At 37.7% G+C, this 14,027-nt stretch overlaps 1 protein-coding gene across 5 annotated transcripts in view; it reads left to right on the top strand.

Moving 5' to 3' along the window:
- Nucleotides 1–14,027, top strand: part of LOC145284714 (synaptotagmin-16-like) — a 408,213-nt gene that overhangs the window by 344,029 nt on the left and 50,157 nt on the right. For all 5 annotated transcript variants that reach the window (XM_080133628.1, XM_080133626.1, XM_080133627.1 and 2 more), the window contains 2 exons: nt 2,312–2,591; nt 6,099–6,256. In XM_080133628.1, the coding sequence (XP_079989754.1) occupies nt 2,312–2,591; nt 6,099–6,256 (438 nt within the window). The remainder of the gene's footprint in view (nt 1–2,311; nt 2,592–6,098; nt 6,257–14,027) is intronic.

The raw sequence follows: 14,027 nt of genomic DNA on the forward strand, positions 1-14,027 counted from the left end.
GGTGTTTGTCACTTCAACCTGCTATTTTGCTGATAGACTTACCCGTGTGCCCCAGAGATGGTTCAACGCAATGAAGAAAGAAGCCGAACCAGGGTCTTTATGTGCTGCCTCTGTTGAGGAGACGGATAAAATCAAGAAGGTACACCATGACAGTGGACACCCCGGAGTGAGACGGACATATTATTTCGTACACTTAACCAACCCGTCAGTGTCCAAAAGCAAAGTAGAAGCAGTGGTCAAGGAATGCCAAATATGCCAGGTCAAAACATAGACCTTAAATTCATCTTTGACAGACATTAAATGGTAGCACAAGCGTGCAAATATAAATTCGCCCTACTTAATTGCAATGATAATATTCTGCTGCACGTTGAGGCATTTAAAACGTCTTGAAGCAGCAAGTAATTTTCGCTGCCTCGATTCAAGTGAGAAATCCACATGTGTCCAAAAAGGGAATTTGGTGTCGAGAACATTCTCAGCAGTTAGTTATAACATGCAATTTGATTGGTTAAAACAATCCGTGGGTAGAGAAAGCGTCCAATAAAAAGCTTGCTTATTTCTGTAGAATTTCTTACACAATTTAATAAAAAAACAGGTATTGTAAAACTTTAATTAAACTTGAAAGTTCTATTTAAAAATAGCGCGAATCAATAAGTGCATTAGCACCAAATAATATTTCACTGTGTTTCGATCTACAACATTCCATGAAAGGTACGTACACGCTAAAGCTTTTTGTTTATTTTTGTTTATTACCAAAAGTGCTAATTTGGACTTGCACCAATTCTCCTGTTAATAATTACCTATAATTATAATCTCCGACCCCCAAAAAATATCCATCCAAAAAAAAGCAGAAAAAATCATATAATAACAAAATAATTCGCAAAGCGCAAAGTTCAAGCCAAAATAAAAAATATCCTTTCAAAAAAAAACAAAAAAAATAACAAAATAATCCGAAAAGGCGCAAAGTTTAAGCCCAAAAAAACTAGATAACACACGCAAAAATTCTTTCCTTGTAAAAATAATAATTGCTCCCTAAATTGAACTGCGTACAACATCGGAGCCAATGTGTATTTCGCTAGAGGGGTCTCCCTCATGTACGTCAGCTAGCTGATTAGTTGACGAATTTTTAAAATGAATCTTTGTTCATATGTCTCGATAGAATTTCCTATTTCCTTTCCCATTTCAGTCATGTAAATTATTTACAGTTGAAATGTCATAAAACAAAACAAACTTTAAGCTTTGAATTTATTTCAAAGAAATAAATTATGCCTGGTGCTAAAATATTGAATAATTTAAATAAAAAATAAAATAAAAACTGTCGTGAAAAATGCTTTAACTTTAAAATATTTGAAAATACTCAATGAAAAGTTTTATTCATTATTAAAAGAACAGATTAAAAAATAAATATATATATAAAAATTATTTGTTTTGCTGTTTAAAAAATAAGTAAAATGGAATATTCGATTTTCTTCGATAGACATGTAAGAAAATTTCAAGAACAGGTTCACTTACTTTTATAATTTGTTAAATTAAAATTATCCAAATGTGCAATTATTGCAATTATATAATTATCTAAATGGAGAATTGTTTTTCTCTTTAGAAAAAATATAATTGCACGTTTGAATTACGTTCATAAAATTATCACAAGGGGCAACGAAAAATATTTTTTATGGCTATTAGCGTGGTCACGTGGTTGAACACAAGAAACTTTAGGCACCATGTACCTACATGTTGATCTGGTAATGACGTTGCGCTGTCATGTTCATCAGCCTTTACTCTCGGTAGCCTCGATTATACCGACGGTGGCCTCGGTATATTCCTTATTTTTGTAATAAATGGATAAACGGATTTTCCCATTAAATTGTAAAACCCTACATCAATATTTACGGGGTGGCACTTTTTATGTAACCTTTGACCACTAATCACAATCAAGGATTATAGGGGAAATGTGGCGCTTTAAAATCGTTTGCTACAACAACAACAACAACAACAACAACAACAACAGAAGCATTGGTTTAAAAAATGAGAGGCAGGTCTGAATAATGCAAAAGCGAATATTATTTTCCTACTAATAGAATTGAAGACCTGTTTTTAAATAGAAAGTCATAGCAACATTTAATGCATAACATGTAATTATAAAATTTATACATATACTTAAATAATCAATTGTTAAATAATTTTATATATTTTCACTAAAAGCATATACATATCTAATACTACAAATCATTATATTAAATCGAATGTTAGATTTGCTTTAGTTAAAATCCAAGATAATGCATCCATAATTAGGAAGTTTTTCTTTTCTGTTCTTCAGGAACATCTGTTTGATATTAGTGATCTGCATCAAGACCCACCTCTCATATCTAAATGCGGTAACCTTGAAGTGACCTTTTTGTACAATGCTGAACAAGCACGCATGACGATAACGATATTACAAGCTCGTGAGATTCCAAGCAAGGACAGAGGAGGAGCTAACAATGCCCAAGTTCGGTTACTTCTGTTGCCAACTAAGAAACAACGACATAAAACAAAAATTAAATCCGGTGATAATCCAGAATTTGGAGACCAATTTCAATTTAATAAGATTCAAAAAGGTAAGGATTCTTCAGTCTCATTATTACTATTAACATTAACTAAAGTATTAGATGATTTCTTAGTGCTTTTTAGTATGACACTCACTTAATATGCCGGATACATGAATCATAAGGTTAAGATCAACATGATTTCGAAATTATATTTTTTTCAGAGCCTAAATAAAATATTGAATTTCTGATGATTTTTGTATTGAATTTTTCACCATATTTTCTACTTTATTTTCTTTTTTACTAATGAGTCAACATTTATCAAGGCCAAAAGACCACCCGAGCATAAGGGGTAATGAGCTTGATGGATGCTAAAACAAACACTTTGAGTATTGCAGATGGTGATTGAATTTGGGTAGAATTTGATTATTAAAGAGGATGGACGAACAACAATTTGTTAACATTAAAGTTGAAAGTAACTTAAAAGCAATATAGTCTGCTGAGAAGCAGCCCCAGGATATTGTATTCCACAGATGGGCAGTTCTTGGAAAGAAACTCTGCTCATGGAAGTTTTGTTTAGCTACAGGTACACAGAGGAAGAAAGTAAAATTATTTACAGTGGTTGTAACTAGATGAGCTTTTGCTGTGAATGTTTTACAGGGTGAAACCAGAGATTGGAGCTCAGTCGAGCAGCTACAAACAGAGTAGAGAAAGACAAGCAATGTCTCTTCTGTGAGAAAGAAGTAGGAAAGAGAATAGGACATTTCTCACTAGATATCAAAATTGATGCTGAATTCTGTCAAAGCAGGAGAGAGTGTTATGAGTGAACTTTTCCATGTAGCAACAGAACGCTATTTGAAGACGTATCTGGCTCTTATTCAGGCAAAGGATTGCATAAAGGGAGAGATACTTTCTGGAGTGGTAGAATGATGCAATCATTTTCCAGGAAGTTTAAAAACAGATCTGATGCAAGTTTTCACTTTTAAGTCTGGAGTTATAGTCAGTCCAAGAAACTTATTAAAACACAAGACAGAATCATTCATTTCAACAGAGTCAAAGTGAGGATCTGAGCATTAATGTTGAAAAGAGAGTTGCATGGTTGTAGATGTATTAAAAGTAACCGGACAATTTTTTAACAACCCCACATTGACGAGACAGAATCTGAAAGATCTTGATCATTAATGCTCTTTGAAGTGCTGCCATAGATGTCAACGAATGATTTTGGAATGTGATTTGGGACGTTGACGAATATTGGAGCCACGTGAAAATAAAAATATATTGCAATGTATATAACTCAATATGAAGATATGCCTGAAGAAGAAGAGCATCCAAAATATATGTAAACTGAACTATTTCAAAATATTATCAGATCTAAACATTAATTAAAAGCTGTAAATGTTAAGATAAGCTGAAATAACTTACATCATTTGACTAATTAGACCAATATCTTCATCTTGGTTTTGATGACCATTACATTTTTGCTACTAAATCTATATATCTATAAAAGTGAAATTGTCTGTGTGTGTGTGTATGTCTGTGTGTGTACATTTCTCTACTAAACTACTATGTCAATTTTCAGTCTACAGACTTGAGATTCAACATAAGGAGTACTGAAATTTGGGAAAATCTTTTTAATTGGTTTTCGGCCATAAATTTGGTTGTGAAGGGGTCAAAGTTTGACAATTTGATCTTTGAAAGCTCTACCAAACTCCTCTGCCAATTTTGGTTCATAAAATTAAATTTTAGATGTAGGTTACTTGGATATGGATCAAACTTTTTAATTTGATTTGAGCTCAAAATAATAAATATTAAGAGGTCAAAATTCACGTCAAAGTTTTAAAAAAATTTACCTCTGCAGTCTCTACCAAATTACTCAGCCAATTTTTTATCTAAACCTTTGAAATTTTACATAAAGTGTATTCAGACATAGGGCAAGCTTTTTAATCGGTTTTTGGCCGAAAATTTGGCTGCCATGGGCCAAAATTAAAAAGATTTGACTTTTGTAGTCTTTAGCAAGCTATTCAGACAATTTTGAGTCTAAACATTTGTAAATTTACATAAAAGGTATTAAGACATGCAGCAAGCTTTTTAATCAGCTTGTGGGAGAAAATTTGGCTGCCAAGAGGTGAAAGTTGAAAGAGCTGACCATTGTAAACTCTATCAAACTCCTTCGCCAATTTTAGGTCTAAACACTTGAAATTTTAGATGTAGGTTACTTGGACATGAGTCAAACTTTTTAATATATAAATACATATGCACATAAAGTTATGAACAGTACATAAGGCCCGAGCAAAGCCGGGTTGAACTGCTAGTACTTCTTAAAGTACAAATGTAAATACGACTGTGACACCATACAGTTAACTAAACAATAAACGAAACTTAACATCTAAATCTGGCCCCCAAGATCGCCATGGGTATGGAGTATGTGCCTACATTAAAGATGGCTTTCCATGTGGTAGGAATATCTCCAGAGAAGACCCTAATTTACCTTATATGTGCTTCCGGGTTGCACTGCATTTATATTTGCCCTCTATCGCCCTCACAACAGTGGGGTTACTATCTTTAAGAGTATAGCTGAGAAAATTGACCACATACTGTCTGCTCATCCTTCGGCGAGCATTCACATTTACAGTGACTTCAATGTTCATAATGTGGAATGGCTGACCCACTCAAATAAGACAGATCACGAGGGGAGGTTCTGTCATGATTTTGCGATTGCCTATGACCTCACTCAGATGGTTCACAAACCCGCCCGTGTGCCCAATACTACCGGTCAGTATGCAAGCCTTCTAGACCTTTTTCTTACAACTTCCCCTGAGCTATGTTCATGTTCCATTCTATCTCCTCTGGGATCCGTTGTATCAGTTAAGATAAAAATGACATGTAATAAGTCCTCAGACGTACCTCTCCACTGTACTGTATATCGATACTCTATGGCTGACTGGGATAGCTTCCGTACATTCATATCTGATCTACCTCTGCATTTCATATTTAAAAAGGATGTATCCTCTATAGTATTAGACCTGACCGAATGGTTAATTGTAGGCATAGACCGATTCATAACATCCAACAAATTCCAACAAAAGCCTAACAGCCAGCCATGGTTCTCCCCAGAATGTGCTGTTGCCATCACGCACAGAAATCACTTTTTCCATAGCTACCAATGTAATAGATGTACCGAGACTAAAGCTGTAATAGGCAAAATTTTCTTAGATCTAACACAAATTAAGCATGACGAATGAATCTGATAAAAATCAGTTTATTTGTCATGCTTAATTTATTCGATCTGAAATTCTTTTTTTACATTTATTGCAATTTAACTTGAATAGCACACATTTATTTGCATCAATTCTACAGTCTTTGATAATTATTGTGTAACTTTTTGTTTCAATTCCTATTTTGATTAGCAAGACTCCATTTGTCTTGCAATATTGTTAACTTCAATTTCCTGTAACCTTTTTTTTTACTTTGTAACATTTAGTTTTGAACTAGTTTCTCTATTTTAGTGAATGGAAATTATAATTATTTATTCCAGAAATTTATTAAGGAATTTATCTTTCTGTTTTTTGCCTCTTTCAGAAGATCTTATGAATATGGGAGTGAGGTTTCGACTTTATGGTTGTGAAAGAATGAGACGTGAGAGAATGATCGGAGAAGCTGTTATTGGATTTGCCTCAGTGAATCCTGATATGGAATCTACTCATTGGATCATTCTGGAACCTCGGAGCAACCTGAGTGTAAGCTAAAAAAATACATCTTTAATAGAAACATAAAACACATGTAATATTTGTTCAGCAATTTAAAAATATTCACTTGAAAAATTACTTTGATAATGGTTGTATTTGTTTTCACTTGTCAAATATTAAATTTTTTCCATATGAATTAATTATAACATAGTATCCCTTTTTTTTCAAACAATTGTTTTTTTTTGTTGAATTGTTTTTTGGCATATTAATATTTTCCTTAATTCAGTCCTTTAATAGAAAAACTTTCTTACTTACATTCTAAATATCGTTAATCATACAACTATATGTGTATATCACCGAGTATTAGACACAGAACAGTTCTATTTAGCCTGTACGAGCCCTTTCTAGTCTCGCACAAAAACACACGTTCACATCTCAAGCTATTATTCTTGTCATACACATACGTGCACACAAACATACGCGTGCACGTACACACACGTAGATATATTCACGTTCACATACATACACCCACATTCACGTGCATACACACACACATGCTAACGTACACACATACGCGCGCACATACGCACATATGTCATTTCCGCTTTAAAAGAAATCCACACATGCGCAAAAGACCACCGGAAACAACTATAAAAGCAAGATACATAAGCTGTTTCCCTCTTTTCAATTCAGCTCCCAAACTGAGTGGTCGACGGACCATTCGTTCCTTTCGGGGCCCACGCGCATCACGTCCCCTGGTACTATGTATGGGGTATGAGCTAACAGACAGTACATACACCTTACATGCTTTCTATCTCCATGAACTGAATTGACTTTCTCTCTTTCTCTCTCTCTCTCTCTACAACAATAGACTTTCCTTCTCACCAGTTAACAGCAAGAGACACACGCCAAACTAAACACGTGCTGTATCCTTTTCTTTCATTTGTTTCTTCACAAAATAAATTCTATTTCGTTTACTTCAAATAAACGCGTTGTTCGTTCCTTCCTCAAAACAATTCATTTTTCCTATTTTGCCACACCGCAACAAGCCCATAAATGAGAATCTGGCCGAACCACACCATGTTTCAAGTGGACCTGGGAGTATTAGCATCAAAGAAATAACTTTATATTTCTTCCAACTCCCAAGTGTAGTTTAATACCATACGTAGAACTAAACCCAGAACAGATCCCATTCGAACCATAGGAGAGAACCTTCATAGTCAGGGTAGAACTGAGAGTAATGGCAACTGTTATTGTTTTTTCAAAGAATGCGAAAATGCCAGAATGGCTACGAATGTGATCTTATAAAAAAAGAAAAGATGGAATCTGTTCATTAAGAAAAATAAAACATATCAATATAGACAAAGCAAACTTAAAGTGTAAGGTTAAATACCAGTTAATATAAAATAGAATGGAAGAAATATAACTCGTACAACTTGATTCTATATTTATAAAAAAAAATTCCACTTAGATGATGAGATAAAAAAAGGTATAGCTTTATTAAAGTTTGGGTTTTTGTGAAATATGACATCCTAAAAGTCAGTGTAGAAGAGGAAATCAATTGTCTGCTGTTCATTCCTATTCGAAGATTTTCTTGGGAAATGTGTTTTATAAAATGGTAATAGCTCGTATTTTCCTTGATATTAAATGTTTGTTTCTGTGGGTTCAATTGTATGTTAGTTCATATGTATATTGGTTCAATTGTATATTAGTTTGAAGTGTATATTAGTTTAAATTGTATATTGGATCAAGTGCATATTGGTTATAATTGTATATGATTTCATTCGTATATTGGTTCAAGTGTATATTAGTTTAAATTGTGTATTAGTTCAAGTGTATATTAGTTCAAGTGTATATTAGTTCAAGTGTATATTAGTTCAAGTGTATATTAGTTCAAGTGTATATTAGTTCAATCGTGTATTAGTTCAATTGTATATTGGTTCAATTGTATATTAGTTCAATTGTATATTAGTTCAATTGTATATTGGTCCAAGCGAATACTGGTTAAATTGTATACTGGTTAAATTGCATGTTAGTTGAAACAAAAATGTAGCAGGCAAAAAAAAAAAAATAAATAAATGTTCTGTCAGCAACAGTACAACTTCAAAATAGTCAATATCGCCCACCTCCAGAAGAGAGGGAATTCCTGTCCGTGATAACCGTGGTAAAAGAAGACACACTCCAATCGCCAGAAACACCCACACACACAGTTTGCAGGACACTGCCGACTCGTCTCTAGCCTCCTGCTTTTATAGTGGCCGGGAATTATCCATTTGCATAATCACATGAGACAGAAACGTGATTTTCCGAGAGTTGCATGGGGTAAATGCTAATAAAAACCCCCGGACGCCATCTTGGAATTCTCTTTTCCCCCCCAACTGGTGACACAACAGACATACCCGAGGTAAGCTCTTTTTCCCCTCATTTTAGTTATTGCTGCTTCTGCTACACTCCCCCCTGATCTCATGATCACAAATGGGGCAGGGGGGCAGTCGTCTCTGTCTGGTACTTCTCCGAAGAACCGGAGGCAGCACTTCCTCCCTGCCATCCTCCTCATCGCCATTATTGCCACCAGTCTGCTCCATAGGCGGTGTTTCACAATCAGGGCAGGGGGGCAGTATTCGTTTCTGTCGGGTACTCCTTCGTAGAGGCAAGACGGGTGGTCCTTCCTCCGCTTCTTCAGTATGTATATTATATGGCTCAAAATCCTCTTCGTCGTCCTGCATCATACTCTCTGTTTTTTCAGAAGACATCATACTGTCTGAGTCTCCCTCTTCCTCCGATGTAACAACATAATGGCGAGGGCGCAAATCCTTCACGTGACGAGGCACACCGTCCACCAAAATTGACTGAGGGCTGATCACCTTGGTCACCTCACCCTTGCCGAACCTCGTGGTACATCGATTTTGCGGTCTTCTGACCCATACGCGATCTCCAACCTGGTAAAAGCTGTTCTTGGGACCTGGGGACGCAGTTGCGAGATTGGTCTCCTTTACTCGAACTTCGTATTGATAAATCCTATTGGCAGGCGCAGTGGAGGGAGATGTGTCGTCTCTTGGTGTGATGTTATACCAGTAGACAGCCTCCTGTATGGGACAACGCATTCTAGCTGCTATTCGTTTCACTGTACGATGACATCGCTCCGCTATGCCATTCCCGGCTGGAGCGTATGCACAACGGAATCGCAAGTGAACTCCCCATTTACATGCAAATGCTTGGAACATATTGCTGCAGAAAGCTGTGTCATTGTCTAAAAGGAGTTCATGCGGCGCGCCACGCTCGAGGAACACTGCCTCCAACTGATGAATCACGCTTGCCGAGTCCTGCTTTGCCAATTTCCTCCAAATGGAGAAACGCAATGGACCACAGTCTGTTAAAGTTAAAAAATGGAAGGTGCCATAATGCGTGATATCCATTCCAATTCTCTGCCAATTCTCGTTAACTTCCAGCTTTCCCTTTTCCCACCTGACTGGCGCTGGGTCAATGGACTGACATTCCTCGCATTTCTGTATGACCGTTCTGACAGTTGCTTTTGTCGTGGTTGGACATCTTCTCCTGACAAAGTAGGTAGTGCGTCACACCCCCGGATGTCCACTATCTTTGTGAATAGCCATGATTTGACTCTCATCCAGCTCGTCTGTGTGGACCGCGCCTATCACTGGGTCAAGACCGTTTTTCTTTTTCATTGCCTCAAACCACCGCTGTGGCACTCGTGTCAGTCGGTCAGCAATGTTTCGTGCTGATGGAACCAGCGTCACATCCACTGTCAGCCCGTACTCTTTCACGAGCTCCTTAAGAGTGCTTAATCGCCTCCTAATAAGCATCTCGCTTGCTGCTTTGGTGCGTACTCGCGCCTTTCCAGTTAGCGTGTCCGAGACCCGATGGTATACGCAAACAGAATCTGTCTTTATGTGTAGCACCTTGCTCTGCCACTGGAGAGCCAAATTGATGCCTTTCAATACGGCATCCAATTCAGCCAAGTTGATATGTTGAGAGTCATCTTCAGGTCGCAGCCAACATGCATCTTCCAGCACAGTTTCACACATCTCCAAGGCTGCCCCAATTGCTAGGGAGCTAGCATCGACCCATACATTCAGCTCTTTGCCGTCCACACACCAATTTCCCTGTGCCGGATCGTTCTGCTGTGCAGATTTTAAGGTTTCGAACATCATACGATGTAGTACGGCGTCCCTTGCTTCATCATCCCAGCCCTTCGTTACCGAACTTACTCTCCTTCTGAGTATTCCGCAAGCCACACGAAGCCAACCGCACACCGGAAAGTGCCCGACAAGTCGACCACACAGGGAAAAGATTGTTCGTCGCGTAACAATACTGGGAGCCTCCGGAATTGCATTTCCTCACTTCCACCGCAGTTCATTGCGTTCCATCCTGACTGCCAATCCCAGCACCCGTGCACCGTCCTTCAACTGCTCCGGGTTCTTGCACTCCAACCCGAACTGCGCGAGGTGTTCTCTCACACGGGTCATGGGCACCACGTCTTCATTGACAAAAATGTCATCAATGTAAGCAGATGCTGCGCGGCTTATAACTTCTTCCTGAGATAGTATTTCGCTGACAATTGCTCTCATTATCAAGGGAGCCACATTCAAACCAAACCCCAGACGGGTCAGACAGTATTTTTTCCCATCGATTTCCACAGTCTGGTATGGCCACAGTGTCTCATGGACCCGGACTTGTAGGTATGCTCTTCTGAGGTCCAGTAGAGACACGTTATCACCTTTTTGTCTCCACTCACGCAGCTTAGCCGCACAGACATCTGCGTTGGCCGTAAATGCGTCTACGTAATGATTTAGCTCCCGGTAGTCCATTACCGGGCGCACTTTGGCTTTGTTCTGCTGTATCACAGCCATCAGGGGAATTAGACCTTTGGGGGGTCCCAATTTATCCTCTGGGTATGGCACGAGCCAACCATTATCTATCCAGGTGTGGAGCTCCTGCGTGTATTCTTCACGAATTTCTGCTGGCACTGGGTACTCTGACACTCGATTATGCAGCCTTTCAGGGGGGTGGTCCACAGACCATTTCCACGATGCGGTCCACGTTCGGTTTTGATGGTCAAAGGTAGCAGTGAAATCTGGTTCATCGATAGAAATGGCTGCGCATTTAATACTTTTCCTGGCGCCCAGCCGCACTGATCCTGTAGGCTTGACAACGACACCTCCTAGAGCTTTTATGGCGTCGATCCCTAGAAGCAAGTCAAATCCCAGTGGCTTGCCATGCACCACCAACACATCGACTCTGGCAGACACACCTTCATCAGTGGATACAGAGACCGTTCCAACACCGCAGCACGCATGGGACATTCCACCAATTGTGTTGACATTTACGTTTGTTTTTCTCCAAGACCGGCACCGGTCTGCATGTAAAATTGTCCTGGAGCATCCTGTATCAATAAGCGCCAAACATCGCGTCCCGTCAACATGGATGCTTATCACCGGGAGCGTCGTGTTCACATCTTGGTTGGGAAGGAGACTGGCGCTTATGCGTCCTCCCCTTGCTCGTTTCCCGAGCAGTTCCGAGCCCAGTGTCCACTCTCACCGCAACGGTAACACCGTGTTCCACGTTTTCGACAGTCCCTTGCAAGGTGGCCTTTAACATTGCATTTGAAACAGGTCACGTTAACAGGATTATTCTGGGCCCTGTTGTTGGGTGAGCGTGTGGCCGCAACCACATCCTGATTTTGTTCGCCAGTCGTCGTCAAAATTCTCGCTCTCGACATTAGCTCCCCCATGGTCAGGGCTTTGATGTTCGGCACCTGTTGAAGAGCAATTGAGATGGTGTCAGGGAATCCAGTGACAAAAATTAATTTTGTGAGTCTCTCTGAGCTTTCTCCTGTGAATCCGGCCAATCCAACCAACTGCCTGATTTTGTTGGCGTACACATCCACACGTTCACCAGCCCATCTAACCATAGTTATTTTTCTATATGCTGCAAACGCGTCATCAGTAAATGCCTCCTTTAATCGAGCCTCAATCTGGTCTATTTTCTTTTGATCGTCCTCCTCCATTTCCATGTAGAGGGCCAGTGCATCGCCTTCCAGGTATAAAGGTAGCAGACTCGCTACGTCATCCACCTGCTGAAGTTGTGCGACAAGTCTCACTTTTTTCAGCCACGCTACAACGTCTCCCTCGCCAGAGAACGGCTTGATAATATCACTGCTTATCCGCACCTTCGCCATATTCGGGCCGAAATAGCTTGAAACAAAAATGTAGCAGGCAAAAAAAAATAAATAAATAAATGTTCTGTCAGCAACAGTACAACTTCAAAATAGTCAATATCGCCCACCTCCAGAAGAGAGGGAATTCCTGTCCGTGATAACCGTGGTAAAAGAAGACACACTCCAATCGCCAGAAACACCCACACACACAGTTTGCAGGACACTGCCGACTCGTCTCTAGCCTCCTGCTTTTATAGTGGCCGGGAATTATCCATTTGCATAATCACATGAGACAGAAACGTGATTTCCCGAGAGTTGCATGGGGTAAATGCTAATAAAAACCCCCGGACGCCATCTTGGAATTCTCTTTTTCCCCCCAACTGGTGACACAACAGACATACCCGAGGTAAGCTCTTTTTCCCCTCATTTTAGTTATTGCTGCTTCTGCTACATTAGTTTAATTGTATATTAGTTCAAGTGTATATTAGTTCAAGTGTATATTAGTTCAAGTGTATATTGGTTCAAGTGTATATTAAATAAGCTGTATATTAGTTCAAGTGTATATTGGTCCAAGTGTATATTGGTTCAATTGTATGTTAGTTCAATTGTATAATAGTTCAATTGTATATTAGTTCAATTTTATATTAGTCCAATTGTATATTAGTCCAATTGTATATTAGTTCAATTGTATATTGGTTCAAGTGTATATTGGTTTAAGTGTATATTGGTTCAAGTGTATACTGGTTTAATTGTATACTGGTTTAATTATATATTAGTTTAATTGTATATTAGTCAAAGTGTATGTTTGTTTAATTGTATATTAGTTGAATTGTATATTGGTTTATTTACATATTAGTTCAATTGTATATTAGTTTAAGTGTATATTGGTTCAATTGTATATAAATTCAATTGTATAGTGGTTCAATTGTATATAATTTCAATTGTATGTTAGCTCAAGTGTATATTAGTTCAATTGCATATTAGGTCAATTGTATATTGGTTCAATTGTTACTTGGTTTAATTGTATATTAGTTAAATTGTATATAGCTTTAATTGTATATTAGTCCAATTGTATATTGGTTCAATTATATATTAGTTCAATTGTATATTAGTTAAAGTGAATATTGGTTCAATTTTGTATTGGTTCAATTGTATATTAGTTCAATTGTATATTAATTCGAGTGTATATTGGAACAATTATATATTAGTCCGACTGTAAATTAGTTCAGTTGTACGTTAGTTTAATTGTATATTAGTTCCATTGTATATTGGTTCATTTGTATATTAGTTCCACTGTTTATTAGTTCAATTGTATATTGGTTCACTTATATATTAGTTCAATTGTATATGGATTCAACTGTATATTAGTAAAATTGTCTATTAGAGTAATTGTATATTAGTTAAATTGTATATTGGTTCAATTGTATATTAGTGCAATTGTATATTTGTTCAAGTGAACATTGTTTCAATTGTATATTAGTTTAATTATATATTAGTTCAAATGTATATTAGTTTAATTGTATATTAGTTCCATTGTAAATCGGATTAATTGAATTTAGTTTAATTGTATATTAGTTCAAGAGTATATTGGGTTAATTGTATAGTAGTTCAATTGTATATCGGATTTATTACATATTAGTTCAA

Source organism: Euprymna scolopes, chromosome 9 (assembly GCF_053919585.1).
Source record: "Euprymna scolopes isolate OS-2025 chromosome 9, ASM5391958v1, whole genome shotgun sequence".
In the NCBI taxonomy this organism is placed as follows: Eukaryota; Metazoa; Mollusca; class Cephalopoda; order Sepiida; family Sepiolidae; genus Euprymna; species Euprymna scolopes.